At 37.7% G+C, this 21,021-nt stretch overlaps 1 protein-coding gene across 3 annotated transcripts in view; it reads left to right on the top strand.

The window, feature by feature from the left end:
- TBCK (TBC1 domain containing kinase) overlaps positions 1–21,021 on the top strand; it is a 268,364-nt gene that overhangs the window by 134,724 nt on the left and 112,619 nt on the right. For all 3 annotated transcript variants that reach the window (XM_069094776.1, XM_069094778.1, XM_069094780.1), the window contains exons 21-22: positions 14,349–14,385; positions 18,483–18,644. In XM_069094776.1, coding sequence (XP_068950877.1) covers positions 14,349–14,385; positions 18,483–18,644 — 199 coding nt within the window. The remainder of the gene's footprint in view (positions 1–14,348; positions 14,386–18,482; positions 18,645–21,021) is intronic.

Here is a 21,021-nt window from a genome sequence, read left to right as displayed (position 1 = left end):
TGTCCATTAGGAAAAATGACAAGGTGTGCTTCCCGTCACTTAACATCATTTCCACAAACTTACTGTCAAAGGGAGTGATATGTAAGAGATATTGGCAACACTAGTATTATCTAACTGGAACCTAAAAGGAGACTTATTTAACAGGTCATAGCCATTTTCTTTTATTTGTTTGTTTAAAAAAAAAGTTTTCAATTATCAAACTTTTTTTTCACTTCCATTTCCTATCCCCTCCAATTGAAAAAAAAGAAGAAAAACAAAACCCTTGTAACAAATATGTATAGTCAAGAAAACATGCCCATACCATATTTGCCATATCTGAAAATGTGTGGCTTATTCTGCTTCTCCATTTCTCAGTCAAAAAGTGAGTAGCATTCTTCATTGTTGGTCTTTTAGAATCAAAATTGATCATTGTGTTGATCAGAGTTCTTAAGTCTTTTTAAAATTTTAATTAATTTATTTTAAACTTAAATATATAGGAAAGAAAAAGAAATATATTATAAACTTAAATATTAAAACTTAAGTACAGAATTAGAAAAGAAAAAAAGCTTTGCTATGTGCACAGAATGTTAGAGAGGATTCAAAATATACAGTAAAAATTTCCATTTCAAGAAAGTCTGTGTAACAGATAGTATGCACTTTGTTCTGAGCTGTCCATTTTTGCTTCCTTGTAAGTTTTCTTTTGTTCTCTGCTTTGTACCTTTTACTTTGTTCTTTTTTCCCCTTCTTCTCCCCTACCATCCAGAAGGCTGCAGTTAAACTCGGACAGACACACTCACACAAACACACGTGTACGTGTATCTCTATACATACATATTTGTGTATATACCCATGTACATACACATGCATGTGTATACATATATGATATACATGTGTACGCATGTGCACACATGCATACAAAAATTACACTTGCATATGCATATACCTGCATGCACATATATATATTTAGATATCTCTAATCATATTATATATAGACATATACATTCATATGCATTTATATAAGACCATACTATACTTATGTGTCCTCTGTTTCTCTGGGTAGATAATCTCTTCCTTCATAAGTCTGAGTCTTTCCATATTTTTCAAGTCCACCAACTCATCATTTCCTACACCACAGCAATATTCCAACTGCATGCTGTCTAGTTATTTTAAATAGTCTAAAAAATACTGATTAATACAAGTGACACATAGTGTAGTTTCCCTATTTTTCTCTTATGATTAAATCTGTTTTAGCTTTAAGTTTGTCTGAGATCATGATGACCACCCCTGATTTTTTTCCTAATAAGTTTGTGTGTTTCTGTATATCTCCGATGCTTGCGTATTTCTCTTATTTCCTATAACTCCTGACTTCTCTACTTCTACTTCTACCTTGCCCTCCTTTTCCTTAACCTACCCCACCTCCAAGGATCACTCCCTTATCCCTTCTATTACCCCCTCCCTTATCTTATTCCCTCACCTCTAAAAATCTCTCCTTTATCCTCTCACTATCCCCTTAGCCTTTTATTTCTGCATTTAGAAGATTTTTATATGCTTCTAGAGTTATGTGTACTGTTAAACCCATTTCCAATGAAAATAGGGTTGCAAAACTACTAGCCCTCATCCAGTTCCTCTGTGTCAGTGTAGCACCAATGCAATATTTACAGCACCCACGATCATGATAAAGACTGTGACTATAAATATCGCGTGATATTCAATTGAAAAATATACCAAACTCTCCAAATAGAGGACAGAACCGAAACACTGATTTATTTTTTATTTTTTTGCTTTTTGGAGGGGAGAGGGCAGGGCAATTGGGGTTAAGTGACTTGCCCCAAGGTCTGAGGCCAGATTTGAACTCAGGTCCCCCTGACTCCAGCTGACACTGCACCACCTGGCTGCCCCAGCATTTATTTAGACACCAGAAAACTGAATCCCAAAACCAGTAAGTTGATTCCATCACAGTACCAAAGATATTCAGAAGCCATAATAACACAGAGAGCCATGCCATCCTTCAGCCTTCCCACAAAACAATACAAGATCAATATTTACTTTCAAACCTCCCTCTCTCTCCTTGCCTGAGCATCTCTCTCTCCCAATATCTCCCTGGTTCTGACTCCCTCCTTCTTGTGGGCTCTGCTTCCCTTCAGCAAACTCCTCCAACCAAGGCTCCATGTGACTGCATTAAGCCTGTTAGGGGCGGAGTTCATCTTCACAGCAGGGAAGCTTCCTGTGGGCTCTGCTCCCCCATTTAGCAAATACCCTCCATCACAGGCTCCATGTGATTACATTCAGCCTGTTAGGGGGAAGAGTTTACTTTCAAAGCAGAGGAGGTCTTCAAACTCCCCCAGGTCTTTAAGGGGCAGGGAAGGTCTTCAAATTGCCATTCCCATTACAATCAGTTCTTCTCATACCTCATTTGTATAAATAATTACTCTTTTTACCTTTTCCTAAACAGTTTTACTTTTTAAAATCATGTCTTACTCAGTTCTAATCCTGTCTTTCCTATGAAACTACCCAATTACTAATTACAATCTTAGACATATGTTTTACATTTTCTCATATAGAACGTAAACAATCTGCCCTTATTGAGTCCTTTGTAATTAGTCTTTGATATGTACCTTATATTTCTCTCGGATCTTGTATGTCAAATCTTCTATTAAGTTCTGGTTTGTTTTTTTTTTAACAAAATACTGAAAGTCTGAGAATTCATTAAATGTCCATTTTTTTTTTCATTTAGGAAAAAATGCTTAACTTTGCTGGATACGATATTTTTGGCCACAACCCCAGTTCTTTTGCTCTTTGATATATAATGTTCCAAAACTTGCAGTCTTTTAGGGTCACAGCTGCTAGGTCTTGGGTGATTCTAATTGTGTTACCACCATATTTAAATTGTTTTTTTTCTTGTTGCTCATAATATTTTCTTCTTGAGCTGAATGTTTTAGAATTTGACTATGATATTGCAATAGGTTTTCTTCATAGGATCTCTTCCAGGTAGAGATTGTTGGATTTTTTTCTATTTCTACTTTCCCCTCTTGTTCTAATGTTTCAAGACAATTTTCTTTAGTTATTTCTTCTATTATTGTATCAAGATTCTTTTTTTTATTGTAACTTTCAGGTAGTCTGATTATTCTTATGTTTTCTCTTCTTAATCTGTTCTCCAGATCACTTGTCTTTCTTATGAGATGTTTCACATTTTCTTTTTTTTTCATTCTTTATATTTTGTTTTGTTTTGTTTTTTCATCTCTTGGTCTCATAACTTTCCCTGGCTTCCCTTTGCCCAATTTTAATTTTTAAGGAGCCATTTTCTTCCTTAAGATTATGGATCTCCTTTTCTAATTGGTTGACTTTCTTTTCATAATCTTGTTTTTCTTGGACTGTTCTTATTTTTTTTTCCTCCATCTCTCTCGTTTGGTTTTTAAAGTCTTTTTAAAGTTCTTCTGTGAATTCTTTTTAGGCAGGTGACCATCTGACAATAGTCTTTGGGGTAGGAGAGGCTTTTTTTGCTTCATTATCCTCCTCTGAAGATGAACCCTGGTCCTCTCTATTCCCCATAGTAACTTTTCATGGTTAGATTCTTTCTCCTTTGTCTGTTCTCTTTTTTTTTTTTTGTAGCAGCTTCTTTTTTTGTAATCACCTCTAGTTTTTGGGCATGGGGGATGGTGCCTCTGGCCTCAGATCCTTCTTTAGTTCTTCTCTCTAGCTTAGAACTGAAACCAAGAACTCCAGTCTCCTATAAGTATCCATAGCCAGTGGTATCCCCACCCCATTGCTTCTACACTCACTGGGCATGTGCTGGCTGCTTCTTGCCCAGGCTGGCTTCTCACCAGCACAGCTGGATCTGGCCTCTCCTATCACCAGAGGTTCCCTCAGTTTTCCCCGCTCAGACACCTGCCTTCCCATGCTATCTGGGAGGTGAAAGTTCCTGTGGCTGGGGTCCAGGCTACTTCCCAACATAGCTAGCCCCAGGGTTGGCTGCTTGCAGTTTCAGCAGAACTAGCTTGGAAGTACTTAATCTTCACAGGGACCAAACCTCCATCCTGGTATTTGTCTTCAGATCTTCTGTGATTGTCGCAGGAGGACCATGGCTCTGGCCTAGCTCGTTTATTTTTACCACTCTGTGTTCACCCTGAGGTGCTATTTTTTCTTGTTTGTGGGGGAAATCTGGAAAGCTTGGAATTTTCTGACCTTTTTCACCATCTTCCCAGAATCCTCTCATTCTTAAGTCTTTCAAAACAATTTTTACAGTGTAGTTATCACATCAGTTACTCTCTTGGTTCTGTTCACCTCACTCTTCCTCAGTTCATAAGGTCTTCCCAGGTTTCACCATTCTTTATATCAGTCAGTAAACATTTATTAAGTTCCTGCTCTGTGCCAGGCAGTGTGCTAAGCTCTTAGGATACAAAAAGAGGCAAAAAGAAATAGCCCCAACCTCCTTAGTTGCTATTTTTTTTAAAGCAATCGGGGTTAAGTAACTTGCTCAAGGTTACAAAGCCAGGTGTTTCTGGGTGGGTGCTAAGTGTCTGAGCCCGGATTCGATCCCCAGGTCATCCCGACACTGGAGCTGGTGATCTTACTCGCTGTGCTACCTGGCCGCCCAGTTGCTAGTTCTTTGTTACCACAAAAAGAGGCCATTGTGCAAAGCTTAAAAAGGTTCTTAAGCATCCTGCCTATTTGACCTTTAGCATATCACTTAAATTCACTCAGTTTCTTCAGACCTCATTTTCTTCATATGCAAAATGATGAGATTAATTTGAAAGACTTAAGAACTATGAGTAATGCAGTGACCAACCATAAGTGTAGTAGACTGATAATGAAGCATAATAGGCAACCTCCAGACAGTTGATGGACCAGAAGTACAGAATGGTACAAACGTTTTTAGATATCGCCAATGTATGGATTTGTCTTCCTTGACCATTCTTATTTGTTTTAAAGGAGGAATTTTTAAATTTAATTTGGATAAGGGGAAAGTATAGAGGAGAGGAGATGGCCAATGATATAGTGACGGCAAAAAAGAAAAACAAAAGGAAGAAGAAAGGGCCATTGCATAATTCCCAGAAGAGAACACAAGGAAATTCAGAGGAGGAAACAGACAAACTGAACAGCTTTGAAATTAACATGTTGAATTTATTTTCTACTTTAAAAATGCAAAAGATATATGTAATAGAGATATACAGTTTCATATAGAATCATCTTTTTCTGTTCTTTATAGATGAAAATATTCAGATTTGGTATTTATCAAATTCTAACTCCCCCAAAAAAATGTATTCCAAAAAAAAAAGTTGGACTACGTGACTTCTGAGGTCTTTTTCAGCTCTGAATGTGTGAGCCTCTGATCCATAATGCTTTGAGCTCTCAAATTTGTGCTCATAGAATCATGAAAGGACAGTTCAGTCTTTTGTGGGGTGTAGCAACCCATTTTGTGATTGGGTTGGCAGAATGTGAAGGGTAGGAAGAACATTTAGATAACTGATTTTTTTTTTCCAAAGGGGAGACCACAGACTAGGAAATTCTCAGTTTGACAGAACTTATGGGAAAAATGAGAGGGAAGACTGAACATATTTGGGTTCTTTCCTTTGAAAGTATCCTTTTGGAAATGATGTGCAGTGAATTCAGAAACTAATGAACTTGCAGCACTCCCTTAGTTATATTAATATGGTTTCCCATAATAAGATGTTCATAATACAGGCTATAATACTGTTTTGATGATTGAGTTCCCAAGTATTTTATGCTGGAGGCATTTTTATAATGACACTAAAATTTTTCTTGTTTTTAAAAAGTATTTAGATTTTCAACTCACTGGAATTTTAATACCCTGTCCTTGCTTTGTATAAAGATACTTTTGATACTTCTTCCTCCCCACTCTCAGAAAGTACTACTTAGCAAATGCTCTATATTTTCTAAATTAAGTGAATTTAGATGGATTTTGTTTAGAAAATTTTTAAAGAATTTTGAAATTCTTCTTGAGATAATCGGTGCTACCCAGGAAAATCCTGAGACTCACTTCCCCAGAGGGTCAGCCATCACTGGCTGCTATCTTCCAGTGCTTTTAATATTAATTTGCAGCTTCTGGACTTTCATTTCAACATTTTAAATGAGGAGATAAAATGAAGAGGAGATATGTTTAGGTGAACACAGTAGTTTCTTCCTCCCTGTTTCTTACCTTATAGAAACTGTAAGAAAAAAAAATTTGTTTAGGTTATTTCAATTGAATGTAACTGCTGAAGAAATGGAGCTGTTTTCTCCTTCCTAATTCATTGTCTGTCACCATTTTTTAAACATTAATTAATACTTGTTGAGTGCCTACTGGCACATTTGGCACCTTGTACAACATTAAGATTAGTTTTCAATGGAATTTTTCAATGTTGTACAATGTCAGACTTTTGAAAGACTATCTTAAACACCTTACAAAAATATAAACAGTAATCATAATAATGGTTGGCATCAATGTAATGCTTTAAGGTTTGCAACGTATTATATATGTATGCATATACACATACATATAAAAACTCAAGGATATTTAGAGAAATTTTCTTTTAATAATGAACCTATAGCCACATATTGAGATCATAGGATTGCCAGTGGACAGCCCACATGCTTTATCTATTCTAATTTATGCCATCAGAAGAAATGGATCATTCCTTTTGGAATGCCACCAGAGCTCTGTGGGAGGGGGGCATGGGCGGAGATAATATAGTTAGACCTGCAACTTAGGAAAATGACTTTGATTGGAGTGGAGGTTGGATTGGGGACAAAAAAATGGACAAGTACTTAATAATTACCTGCCATAACATTATGTTCAACCCTGGAGGTAAAAACAAAAAGTGAAAATCTCTTGCTCAAGAAGCTTACATTCATCACTTAACTCCAACTGCCCTGCAAAAAGCAAAAAAAAAAAAAAAGCTTACATTCTACTAGAGAAGTAAGCATGCACATAGATAAGTGTTGTCTGTGACATGGGATGTGGCCACCCATGTTCTCTGGGCTTGTACCAGTCTATCTGGGGTTTCCAAAGATGGACTGCCACTGCACAGATACAACTCAGACTCTCTTAGGGTCCTAGGAATAGCCCATTATGAGGGATAAACTCCTAATCTTTGTCACAATAACCTTTGAACTCTCTCTGGTATTCATATTTATGCAAAAGCAGTTTCCATGAATGCTATTAGCTCTTAAATGTAAACCATTTACTTAATGATAAAGCAAAAGAAAGCATGATTATGACATCATGGTCGTTTAATACAGAGCCAGTACATTAATAATTTTTTAAAAATCACAATCCACATATAAACCTGGGTCACACTTTTCTGCCAATGCAGGCATTGTCTATGGGAGAATGATAAAGTTAGAAAGATAGGATGGGATCTGGTTGTAAAGAGTTTTAAATGCCAAATAAAGCAGTTTATATTTGATCTGAGAAGTAATGAGGAGCCACTATAGTTCATTGAGTAGTATGGTCATACTTGTGCTTTAAGAAAATTATTTTTGCAGGTCGGCCAGGTAGCCCAGCGAGTAAGAGCACTGGCCCCAGTGTCTGGATGACCTGGGGATCAAATCCAGGCTCAGACACTTAGCACCCACCCAGAAACACCTGGCCGTGTAACCTTGAGCAAGTTACTTAACCCCAGTTGCTTAGGGGTGGCCAGGTGGCTCAGCAAGTAAGAGCACCGGCCCCAGTGTCAGGATGACCTGGGGATGGAATCTGGGCTCAGATATTTAGCACCACACCCAAAAATAACTGGCTGTGTAACCTTGAGCAAGTTTTTTTTAACCCCAATTGCTTTAAAAAAAAAATTTATATTTGAAGCTGGATGGATTTTGCAGTTGGATTAGAGTAAGACTTGAGTCACGGAGACAAATCAGTGGGCTATTGCAATTTTTCATTTTTTCTTGCAAGTTTTTTTTCATTTAATCTTTTCATTTGCAAGAAGGTAAAAACTTTTTATTTTCATTTTCGAGATGGTAAAGGTTTAAATGAAGGTGGAAGCTATATGTGCAGAGCGAAGGGAACACATGAAAAAAATGTTGATGAAAAAAATGACAAGATTGCCAACTGATAGTGGCATGAGTTTCAGTAAGGAGTAAACAATGACCCTAAGGTTGCAAACCTGAGTGACTACTAGGTTGGTAGCATCAGAGAGAGAGAGAGAGATACAAGGTATGAGAGACATTATAGAGTGTGGAGTCTGTTACAGTGTAAGAAGACAGGAAAGGCGGGAAGAGGTTAGGTTGTAAAGGGTTTAAACACCAAACAGAAGAATTTATACTTTTTCCTGGAAATAATAGGGAGCCATTGGGAGGAGTGTGTGTGTGTGTGTGTGTGTGTGTGTATGAGGGAGGGAGAGAGAGAGAGAGATTTGAATAAAGGTTGTATTGGAGTGACATTGGGTTGGGGACAAACTTGAGGCAGGGAGACCATTTAGAATGAATGCTATTGCAGTAGTCCAAGACAGAGGTGATGAAACCTAGACTAGGGTTGCATTTATGTTAGTGCAGAGTTCTGAAAATAGAAAGAACAAGATTTGACAACAGATTGGATATGTGGAGTCGAGGATGGCAACAAAGTTGTGAACCTAGATAACTGGAAGGATGGTAAATAGCAAAGGAAAATGGGGGAGAAAGGAGGTTTTGGGGAAAGATCCTGGATTTAGTTTTTGATGAGTTTGAGACACCTACAGAATAGCCAGTTTGAGATAATCAAACTGTAGCCAGTGATGTGAATCTAGAACTCAGGAGAGAGATTAGGGTTAGACCTCTTAGGAGCTGATGAATTCACTGTGCAAGATGGAAAAGAGAGAGAAGAAAAGAGGGCCCCCTGATAGTCCCTTGGGGGCTACCCACCTTTAGTTGTTATTGTTTGTTCTTCTCAGAGAGGACCATGGCATCAGGAAGATGATGCCATGACTTGCAAATGAATTGGATTTAAGTGAGGGAGGACTGTGCAGAGTCACCAGCCTCACTTTCTCCTCCAGAGCCATTTGGCTCCAGTGGCAAGATATAGATCAGGACAATTTGAGATGGTCCCACCTTAGTGGGAGTAACATAAATGGTGACTAGTCAAAGGAGTCTGAGGAGTAGTTGCACAGGGAGAGAGAAAAGTGTATAAACAACCTAAAGAGGAAAATATATCCAAGAGGAAAGGGTTATTGACAGTGTCAAAAGCTTCATAAAGGACCAGAAGGATGAGGGCTGAGAAAAGGCCATTAGATGTAGCAATTAAGATATCACTGGGGAGGGCAATTCACAACTGAGCCATGAGGTTGGAAACCAGACTAAAGAAGGGTTAGAAGCGAGTGAGGAAGTGGATTCACCTAGTATGGATGGCTTTCTCAAGGATTTTCTATGAAAAAGGGAGGAGAGCGGTTGAACAATAGCAAGTGAATATCTGTTGCTTGACTGAACAAAACTGATTTTATATTTCACGGTAACTGACTCAGCGCTTTCTAGTTAATATAAAAAACATGAATATTTTTAATTTACAATTTCTGAATGACAGAAGCAATGAAACAATTCACCATATTATAGGTGGTTGTTCCTTAATCTCCTACTCTAGAAGTGAAAGCAAGCATTGGACAAGACTAGAGATGCTTCCCTTGGGTTAATAAATGCAACAGGTAAATAGAAAGGTCTACATAGAATCATCTTTATCTGTAACACATTCATTTCTATGGACATGAATATACATCCAGGACCTCAAACAAGCTCCGATCTCAACTTGATTTATCGAAAGAGTGTCGGGAGAATAGGAATGTTAGAGAAAGCTTCCTTAACATAATTTATTTTAATTATAATTTGAATTAACTTCACATTCCCTTCTCTTCATTCACGCTAACCCCCTCCCCCCGCCAACATACATACATACACATTTCCATTCAGAACCTGACCTTTTGGACTATTGCAAACATCTCCCAGTTGTTCTCCCTGCTTTCAGTCTTTCCCCTGCCTTAATTCATTCTCCCCATCGCTACTAAATTGAGATTCCTAAAACTTAGATGTGATTGTACCATCTCCTTTTTCCAGTAGTCTTCCGTGTTTCCCTGTTGGCTATATAATACAACACCAAATTCTTAGCCTGGCATTGAAGGCCTTCCATTATCTGCCTACAGTTCATGTTACCTCCTTTCACTTACTCTCCATTCCATTCAATATGACCTGCCAACTATTCCCCATGTCCTGCCTCTAGAACTTTACACAAGTGGCCCTTCATGTCTGGAATATACTCCCTTTTTGGCCAATCCTCCTCAATACCGATGCCCGTCCTCTGTTGATTATCTCTGATTTATCCTGTATATATCTTATCCATACATAACTATTCACATGTTGTCTCCTCCACTAAACTATGGGTTTCTTGAGAGAAGGGATTGTTTTATGTCTTTCTGTGTATCTCCAGAGCTTAACACGTCCAGACACTTAATAAATGTTTATTGACTGGCTGATTAATTGAGTGACTGACCTGCATCTTGGAATATCTAGCTTCCTCCAAGTTAACTACATGAGTCCTCCTCTGAGCCTTCTTGCTGTTAACACATTCTCTTTCTTTTGGAATTTAGTATTTTTTTTTTAGTATAAACTTTGTTTTTATTTATCTATGTAACATGTTTCCCTCAAAAAGAAATTAATTCCCTGAGGGCATACATGATTTCACTTTTGTCTATGGATCCTCAGTTCTGAGCACCATACCTGGCACAAGATACATGTTTACTACGTATTTGCTAAAATGTATTAAATGACTGCAGTGAGACAGAAAGTAGCAAAATAAAAGATCCTGTGGTGGAATTTAAGAGAAGAGTTTATGTAGAAATACTTGAGTTTTCATGACCTCCGGGTAGCAAGATAAGACCAAAGAGCCTGTTGATTTTGGGAACTGCTAAGACTTTAAATACTTCAGCCTTCTTGAGACCTTAGATTACCTCCAGAAACCCTCTTGAGCCTGTAAAATAAAACTATTAACTCCTATGGTCTTAATCACTTTGGATTCTCACCTCTCCCTACCTACCTCAGTTCAGCATTCACATGCACCTTGATGTGGCTTTACCAGGTCTTCCATTGAAGGAGGGCACCCAGACCATCCATCTCTTCAATTTCCTCCCAGGGTACAATCTGGGCTTCTCCCCCAACATTCCCTCATTCCTTTTCCACCCCCAATATTGTCCCAGCCTTGTTTGTTCATCTGTGTTCTGCTGTGTCCTTAATATCATTGAATAAAGTGAGAAGTCACCTTAGATGCCGTTAAGTCTCACCCCCGTATTTTATTTTTAAAAGAACAGAAATCAGTTTTTTCTCCCTCCTCTACACACACACACACACACACACACACACACACACACACTGCCCTACAATTCCGTTAGAAAAATAATAAATTTCTTCTAACAAATAGTCATAGAAGAAATTCCCTCATTGGCCATGTCCAAAAGCCCTATTGTCCCATTCTGCGCTCTGAATACATCTCTGTCAGGAAGTGGATTGCACGCTTCAATATTGGCCCTTTGGAATCATGAAGGTGATTGCCTTGAGGAGAGTTCTGAGGTCCAGAGTAGTTAAGTGACCTGCCCAAAGCTATACAGACACTAAGTGTGTGGGACAGAATTTAAAGTCAGGCCTTCTTGACGCCAGGTCCATTGTACTGACCATTATGCCATTTTGACTCTGGCGTGTTTCTAGAGATATAGAGCTCAATATACAAACTAGCATATACTTACAATATATAAAATGCATCATAGATTATACATTAAAATTTCTGGCCATTTTTAGACATCCTTTTTTTTTTTGCCATATGTGTCTGCAAATGCATAGGCTCGCTGAAGCCCTTTGGAAGAAAAGTGCTGTTTCATCACATGAGATAGTAAAGTGGCTTATAATAAGGTCAGATTACCTCTGATTTGAACTAAGCAAAACAAGGAGTGAAAGAAATGAAGATTTTCCTTTGTTGACTGAGAAAGATAGCAGGACTACTTCCTACTTGGCTAGGTTCTGTTTCAAATCTAGACAAAACTAAATATTAAATGGTGATATAAACGTGGACAAGGCCCAGCTGCAAATGCAGACAATAGCTCACTTTTCAGTACACTGCTGGCTTCCTTTTGCCACTTTGTAGAGCTTTTCTGTCTTTCCTTAGTTTTAACTAACAATGGATATGATATTGATGACAGTTTTATAGACTCACGTTTTTCCCTTTTTTTTTGAGCAAGAGAGGTACTTCATCTTTTTTTTCTTTTGCTTCATCATATTTTTAATTTATTGAAGTGTGTGGCTTTTGTTAGGGCTATTATAACTGTGCCTCTTGAAACCAAGTTTTCTTTATTATTTAATTGATCCCCAAGTCCAGATATCTCTGAATGTGTCAATGAGAGACTTCAACAAAACCTTAGGAAAGTCCTTAATATAGCTATTACTGCCTAACATTGCCAGGGGGCAGTATTTACTAAGCAGATCTTTCAGCAGACTAGCAGGGAGCTATGTAAATTTAAGTGGGCTGTCCTTAAGCTGTGAACTGGAGAAAATAATTAAAACACATAAGAATTCTCCTAATTGGTCTCAAGTTTTGCTCTTAGATGAGGAAATGACCAATAATGGCAGATATTTTCTCTGTAGGTATAATACATTTGACATGTTTTCATATTTATAATACAATCTTATTTCTTTGACAATAAACTTAAAAAAAATTCCATTGCATTTTTGGCACCTGTTTATTGCAAATTATTAGGAAGTTGCACAAATATCCTGGTAAGCAGCATGTTGGTGATGGGTCTGGGAAACATTTGGGGTATGATGTGCAAATCAATCTCTCTCTCTTTCCCATTCTCTCTGTCACACACACACCATGACAGAGTGATGATACCATTTCCAAGGTACCACTGAAAGATACCTGTTATACCCTTAGTCTTCAACTGCTTACATTTTACAAGACCATTCTGAACTAAAAGAAATTGAAACCAATTTCAAAAACATATCTATTATAATCATCAAGTGAACTTTTTTCAACTATCATTTGGTATACTTTAAGAACAATGAAATAGGTTTAAATATATACAGAAAGATACAACATTCCATGTTTTTTTAAAAGTCTTGCTAGTCAATATGTATTATGTTTTGTTTTTGAAGAAATCAGCCAAAGAATGTTGACATTTTTATTATTGATTCTTAGTAAACGTTTGAGCCAGGTTCATAATTTTATAGGGTCTCTTCATAGAAAGACAGCTTGACGTAGTGGATAGAGAGATGACTTGGGTGCCAGGAACACCTGATTTAGTCTAGTTTTTGACACATACTGGCTATGTGATCCTTGGCAAGTCATTTAATAGACTTCAGAAAGCTAATACTATAAGTTAAAGTGATGGTGCCAGCCTATTGTTAAAGGGAGTTTCCTCATTAAGATTTCCCTTTATCAAAGCAGTCGTAGGTCCTGTACCCATCCTTATCCCTCCTCTGGTTGACATGAATATTTGGAGATACTTAGTAAGTATGCCCCAATATAATTTATTTTTGGTCTCTAAGTCATATGTTTAAGGACCTATTGGCAAGGTAAGATTTTTTAGGAATCTCTCCCCTACACAAAGAATTGAACGTATGTTTCATATGTGCCCTGATCTGACATACTTAGCAAAGCAAACAACTAATTAAGCCCAGTGCAAGAAAATTCTATTCCTGGATCCTTACCCTTTTTAAGAGTCTGTCATGAAAATTCCTGTTAACTGAGCAAATGGCTACAGACGTCATCATGTTTTGTATTTATATAACACCTTTTTATGGAGAGCTTGGAGTGCTTTTCCAAGATCATCATTTCATCAGGCCTTGCCACTACCCAGTAAAGTGCTGTGAAACTGATGAAGACCTTTAAAATGTCAAGAAAACTTTTACATACCCTGTAAACACATACGCTTCAAACGGACATGCTCCATTTGCCCTTAGTACTCAGAATCGTTGCTCCAGCATCTCAAGAAACTGACCCATTCTCGGTTCACATTCTCTATGAATTATTCCTCACGACTATCCAAGGCCTTTCTGAGAAAGCATGTTAGCTCAGTGGGTAGAGAGCCAGCCTCAAACTTAGGAAGACTTGTGTTCAGATGCTGCCTTTTTTTGTCACCCTGGACAAATCACTTTACCTTAGTGCCCCAGGTAACTCTCAGTCTATTACGTTTCAGCCCAGATCTGCATTAATAGATGTATCATCACTTACTGGGGTAAGGAATTCCTTGCCCCAATCAAACAAGTCCAGATCAGGAAGGAAAAAAAAAAAGACATAATTATAGTCATCTGTAATCTATTTGGTCTTGAATAGAATAAAGATGCTTTTTAAAAAAAAGCAGAGTCATGCTGATTAAACATTGCCACAAATAAATACCTGTCCTTTCCTTTCCTTTTTTTTTTTATAGCTCTATGCCATTCCTTGGTTCCTCACCATGTTTACCCGTAAGTATATGTTGCTTTTTGTTTTCCTTTATCTGTTGATATTTTGTCAGTATTATTTAGGATCTATATAGCTCCTAGGTGATTTAGATTTTTTTTTACTTAAAACACATGTAGCATCAATAGTATCTGAATAGCACCCTAACTTAATAGGTTTTTATTTAAAGTATTTTTTGTTTAATTGTTTTTTCATTTGTATCTGACTCTTCATGACCTTATTTAGAATTTTCTTGGCAAAAATACTGGAGTGGTTTGCCATTTCTTTCTCTAGCTCATTTTATAAATGAGGAAACTGAGGCAAACAGGATTAAGTGACTTGTTCAGAGTCACACAGCTAGTAAGTGTCTGAGGCCAAATTTAAACACAGAAAGATGAGTCTTCCTGACTCCAGGCTCAGCACTCCATATATTGTGCTACCTAGGTGCTGAAAGTCAATAAATATATAAAAAAGAAAGTGTATAAATTACCTTTGGTTCTTAAGAATCCAACACAGTAACCTACACATTTGTGGTTTCTCATTTTCTAGCAGCCCTTAGAGCATTCCTCCTGGAGTTGGGGTGAGATGGTCTGAACTCTATAGACTATGGGTCAAACAATCATGCTGTGAAAATTTGATGAAAGACCTGTGAAAATTTGCCAAGAGAATAATATAGGGTGAAAATCTTTCTCCTAGCCTACAGTTCATGCCACTGTGCCACTATTGAAAAATGCACTATACAGTTTTAAAACATGATACCCCTTTGGGGTTCTGTAGGGTTGCTTATGGGACCAGTTATTCACACATTCTTTATTTTTAAAGATTCTGTGGCAACTGAAACTTTCTTCATTTTCCCCAAACCAGGGCCATTTCAGAAATAAAACAGATTTAACTCTTTCAGTATGAGAAAATAGAGGTCCTAATTTTGGAAAGGGCTACTATAAAGTTCAGACAAACATTTCAGACCGTAAACCTCTCCAACAAGCATTTGTTAAGCCCCTGCTGTGTACAAGCCACTTTTCTAGGTCCTAGAGATACATAGACAAAATGAGAAACATTCCTTGTCTTCCTGTAACGTATGTTCTACTGAAGGATTCAACCTGTAAACAGATAAATATCTTTTATTGTTGAATTGGCATATTGTTGTTATTGTTCAGTCGTTTCAGTCATGTCTGACTCTTCATGGCCCCATTTGGGGTTTTCTTAGCAAAGATACTGGAAGGGTTTTCCATTTCCTTCTCTAGCTCATTTGACAGATGAGGAATTGAGATAAACAGTGTTAAGTGACTTACCTAAGGTCACACAGCCAGTAAGTAAGGTCAGATTTGAATTTAGGAAGAGCAGTCTTCCTGACTGCAGGTCCAGTGCTCTATTTGCTGTACCACATAACTGTCCAGATAAATACATACATACTTATTTGAGAAACCAGAGGTTTTAAAGCCAGGGAGATTGGGAAAGGCTACTTATTAGAGGCGGCTAATGAGCTAGAGATTTTGAGAATTAGAGGTTAGGAGACAATGCATTCCAGGCATGAAGGAGACCCTAGGCAAAGGCCCAGAGACAAGAAATGGAGTACTGGTTTGGAAAAGTAGCCAGTAATTCCATTTGGAAGGAACAGAACATGCACAAAGGCCAGTAATGTGAATTATAGCTGGAAAGATAGAATTGATCTGGAATATAAAGGCCTTCATATGCTAAGCTGGGGAATTTGAATTTGATCCTGGAGTCCCTGGAAGTCTGGAGTCCAACTGAGAGGCCACTTCCTATGGAAGCTAAAGCACAGTCACCATATGTACAGCCATCCCCTCACCTTCCCTAGCTCAGTGCTACTTCTTGCCATCATGATTCTCTTCAGTAAAAAATTATGTTCAGAAGGCCAATCATACTGAAACAGTGACTTCAACTATCCCAAAACCAGAAAGGCTTGTATCAGGGGCTTAGAGAAAACGTCTGAGCATTGCTAGCTACTTGAAATCAGTCAGTCACCAAGCATTTATGAGGCACCTATTCTATGTCAGACACTGCCAAGAGTTGAAGGAAGAAGTTCCATCAGTCTCTTGAACAAGGGAAAAGGAAGAATCACATTTTTTCCTGGACCAAGGAAGCCAGTAAAAGCAGTCCAAAGATTCCCATCTCCCTACCTTGGAGAATAGAAACACTACTGCTTTATCAGTTAGAGAAAACCCCTTATGCCAAAGAAGACATTTTGGGAAGTTCCTCTGGAATGTGGTTCTTTGCATAGCCAGTAGTTATGAGAGTTGATGCCCTCTTTTCCCATGCCTCCACTCTGGCCCCAGGCCCCAAAAGGCAGATTAGACTACCAGTTACTACCGTTTCATTTTCACTTAAAAACAGATTGTCACCATCTATCTCTTCCATTTGGACTAATCTTCAGAATGAACAGGTGCTTAGTCTTAGCCCACATACTTGACTAATCATATGAAAATAAGCACATAAACGTTGGATTTTAAAGTTGAAGGCCATCTTGGAAGTCATCTAAACCAACCTTGTCATGTTGCAGGTAAAGAAAATGAAACCTGTGAAGGTTAAGGGACTTGCCCAAGTTCATAGCAGAGTTTGGATTGAAAGCCAAGTGCCCTGATTATTCCTTAAATTTGAGGGGGAAAGGACAGCCACTTTGGGAATAGTTAAAACAGTGAGTCGTTGACTAAGGATTGAAAATATCAATACAAATACAGAGTTAATGTTCTGTAACAAATGTGCTTTTTGGTAGCTGTCAAGCAATTTAAAGAGAAGACATGAGTTTTGTAGCAGCAGTAAAAGCTACACAGAAACCTCAGGCAGCAAACATAAAGTTTGAGTTAAGCAAACAACCACTGACTTTTGATGACCTTAAAATTCTTTGAGAAGTGTTAACAAGCATGTTCTGGCCAAATTTTTTCTTGCTAAATAATACTAGACCAGGCTCTTAAATGTAAGTTGCAAAATCACTAAATTTCAAAATGAACCCAACTTTCTGGTCTGATTTTCCATCTGGAAGAGTTTTCCATCTATTTTATAGTGTAGTTGAGGTTCTGGGTGCAAGGTTCAAAATTTCAATACAGTCTGAGTTTCATTTCTTGAGAAGTTATTATTGGGGTGAGAAAAGACAGTAATGAGAATTGAGTCCTCTTGCAATGCAACAGTTGGAAAAAAGGTTCTGATTTAAAGTGCCCGGACAGTTTAATCAAAAGGTGCACAGAGTTAAGAATAAGTACTCTGATCTTTACACCTAGATGCAGTATGTTGCATCATTGTCCACAGTTATTCCCATACTAATGCCAAGATGGTAAATGAGTATATGGTCCTGGGAATAAGTAATCCCGAAAAAATGTAGATTTTGACAAAAGAGTTATTAGGAATCAAGAGATGGCCCTGTGTCTTCATGCCTTAGATTAGATGGTAAAACATATCATTTTTCTCCATTAAGTCATCAGAGCAAAGTTGTTTCAGTACACAGTCTTTGGGAGATAAATGCTTTTTGCATAGAAAAACAAGTTCCATTCCCTTTTAGAGAGCATAAGTCAGAAAGCAGTATTTTGATCAACCAGAAATTTGCCTGATCTTATTTTCACACTTCTGCAGAACATCCTCACACTTGAATACAGATTGAATAGAATAAGGACTCTATTAAAACTGACATTAGAGGTGAGAACATGTCATCAGTGGGAACATTTTGATGTTTAACAATTTTCAAATCACAGTTTCCATAGGGAAAAACAAATATTCTTTCAAAAATAGACACCTCTTAAAGCAGATGTAGTATTGTTCATTCTCAAACTTTAAAGAAAATGTTACATGATAATAGCTAATAATAAAAGCTAGCATTTATATGACACTTTAAGGATTATAAAATGCATTACAAATACCGTATCATTTTATTTTCACACCTGCCCTGGGAGGTAGATGCTATTATTATCCTCATTTTACAGATGAGGAAACTGAGGCAGACAAAAGCGAAGGCACTTTGGACACCTAGGAAGTGTCTGAGACCCGATTTGAACTCTGGACTCCCTGGTTCCAGCTCTAATATTCCACTTATCTCTCAGCCATTGTTTTTCTGTTACTTCAAAAGGTAACATTATTTATCACGTCATTGTTTTTTTGTTCATGTCATTGGCAGATGTATTTCCACTACACAAGATTTTTCATCTCTGGGATACATTACTGCTTGGGAATTCTTCCTTCCCGTTCTGCATCGGAGTGGCCATTCTTCAGCAGCTACGAGATCGGCTCTTAGCTAATGGCTTCAATGAGTGCATTCTGCTCTTCTCTGACTTACCAGGTATGGAGAGCTCGTAGAAATACATATATAAATACACAAATGGGGGTGGCTAGGTGGTGCAGTGAATAGAGCACTGGCCCTGGAGTCAGGAGGACCTGATTTCAAATCCAGCCTCAGACACGTAACACTTACTAGCTTTGTGACCTTGGGCAAGTCACTTAACCCCAATTGCCCTGCCTTCCCCCTCTGAAAAGCGAACAAAATAAATAAATGCACAGATACACATATGGATAAGGAGTGTCTGAAACATAAAAAGCCATATGGCAAGATGAACATTGTAGCCTCATTTATATATGTGCATTGGTGAAATGAAGAGTTTATGTACACATGGCCTTTCCCTTTATTTTTAGCGTATTGTGAGTGTTTATGAGTGATTAAGTAAAATATTTACTAATTACAGTCTAAAAAGGCTGTTATAGCCTAACATATACTCCCAAAGTATAAGAATTGTGCTCCTAACACATTTGTAACTTGGTTGTTTACAATTTTAAATTGTCCTATAAAAATGGTGGTTGGGGAGTGATGCTAGCTTGCAAAAGCCTAGTTAACGCATGACTTTGGTCAGATATCCAAATGGATCTGTGGTACCATCAGTTGGATGATTTATTGGTTGATTTCTTTGAGTGTTGCATATCATAGCTCCACCCAAACCTGTCCATTTTGTGTGACGCTTGTTTGTGTCTTCCCTTAAGTTTGCTTCAAGGGTTCTCCCTGCATGTACGAGGCCTTCCCCACTTTCTTTGACATAGTGAGAGTTTCAGGAGAGCACCCTCACCATCTGATCTTCAGCTTCTCCTATTCTCATATCTACCATCAGGCATCATATGGTATCCATTTTCAGTTTTATGAGACTCTTGTGACTGTGACATGCTGCCCCACAGCAACACTTACAGAATGTTGGTGTTTTTTTTTTTTTTTAAATGAATCTTTGTGTCCATGGGAATCTTGGGGTCTGTAAAAAACTTTGCAATTTCCTGAAGACAATGGGCTTCTCCTATCCATTTCCAGGCCCAACTAGTGGTCCATCTGTACCATCTGTCCCAAATAAACATACTGGTGGACATGTCATTAGTTGGGCAATGGGAGTTCATCTGTATAAATGGTCAGGCAGCAGTACTTTGAGTGTTCAGATATCTTCCTAGAGGCTCTGTAACATTCCCGGGACTGACACAACCAGCACAGTGTCCTCTGCTGTTAGGGTCATTGGTAGACCTCAGTTTCCACAGAGAATCCCTCTTGACTTGGACTCTTTCATCACAGTGGAGAATATGTTTGCAATTCTATGTCTCCCAGTTTGATACCTTGCCTTATATTTATAATCAGAGGGTCATTAAACAGGGTTATTTCTGTTGCTATATCTTTCTAGAAATCTTGAATGATCTTGATGTATGGATGACACATACCTTTTTGGAAAAGAACCTTTACAGTAGCGTTTTGCTATTCAAATCAAATGTTTGTTTATCTGGGTTTGTTTTTTGGGGGGGGGGCAGGGGGCTGTTTTATAGTTGACAAACAGTAAGCACATGTTTCAGTTAACTGTAAAAGATGTGATCCATTGCTGAATATTATGTATAAGACCCTGCTTGTTCTCTACTAATGCCCTCATTGAGGATGCCCATGATTTTTGTATAATTTATCAAAATTATTTGGTATATGCAGACACATTGTTGCATAGGTTACAAATGTTAATCCTCATTACCTTTTTTTCAGTATTACTAAGGTTAGAAATATTTTCCATACCTTTAGTATCTTCGCATCTTCCAGACACCATTTATGTCAGTCAGTCCCTCAACATGCTCACAAAAATGTTGACGTATGGATGACAGAAGCCTTGTTAGAAGAGAGTATCTGTCTGTTTGTTTTTTGGGAGGTTGTCATCTTATAATTGATAAACAATTCCTCTCTGAATATTCTTGGTCATGTCTGGTAACTTTTCCCATCTGCCTTTCATCTAAACATATCTGGTATTGTGCTGAAATATTATACTGTTGAAATGAAAATTAGTATTAAACAATACTACGTTGATATAACAGTACTAAATATTGATATGTATCAGTACTTGAGTTGTATATAATATTCAACCCTAAGCAGCTCTTGAGAATTGGAACCTAGCATTCCAAGCCAGAGCATTCTTTCCCTGGCATTAATTCATACTAAAGTATAAATGATCTCTGTGAAATCATCCCTTTCATCATTTCTTATGACACAAGAGTATTGTTCCATCATAGTCATATGCTATAATTTGTGTGGATATTCCCCAATTTACCATTCATTAATTACCATCCCAAAAGAATAGAATCATGTCAGTCTTGATATCCTTACTGAAAATAAAACCAGAGGACAAAAGGACATTGAGGCTAAATGGAAGATGGTGCAG

The sequence above is a fragment of the Petaurus breviceps genome, unplaced genomic scaffold, assembly GCF_028583685.1.
Source record: "Petaurus breviceps papuanus isolate PSGF00001 unplaced genomic scaffold, PetGlider_PUasm1.0 126, whole genome shotgun sequence".
Lineage (NCBI taxonomy): Eukaryota > Metazoa > Chordata > Mammalia > Diprotodontia > Petauridae > Petaurus > Petaurus breviceps.
This window is presented reverse-complemented; position numbering and strand designations above follow the sequence as displayed.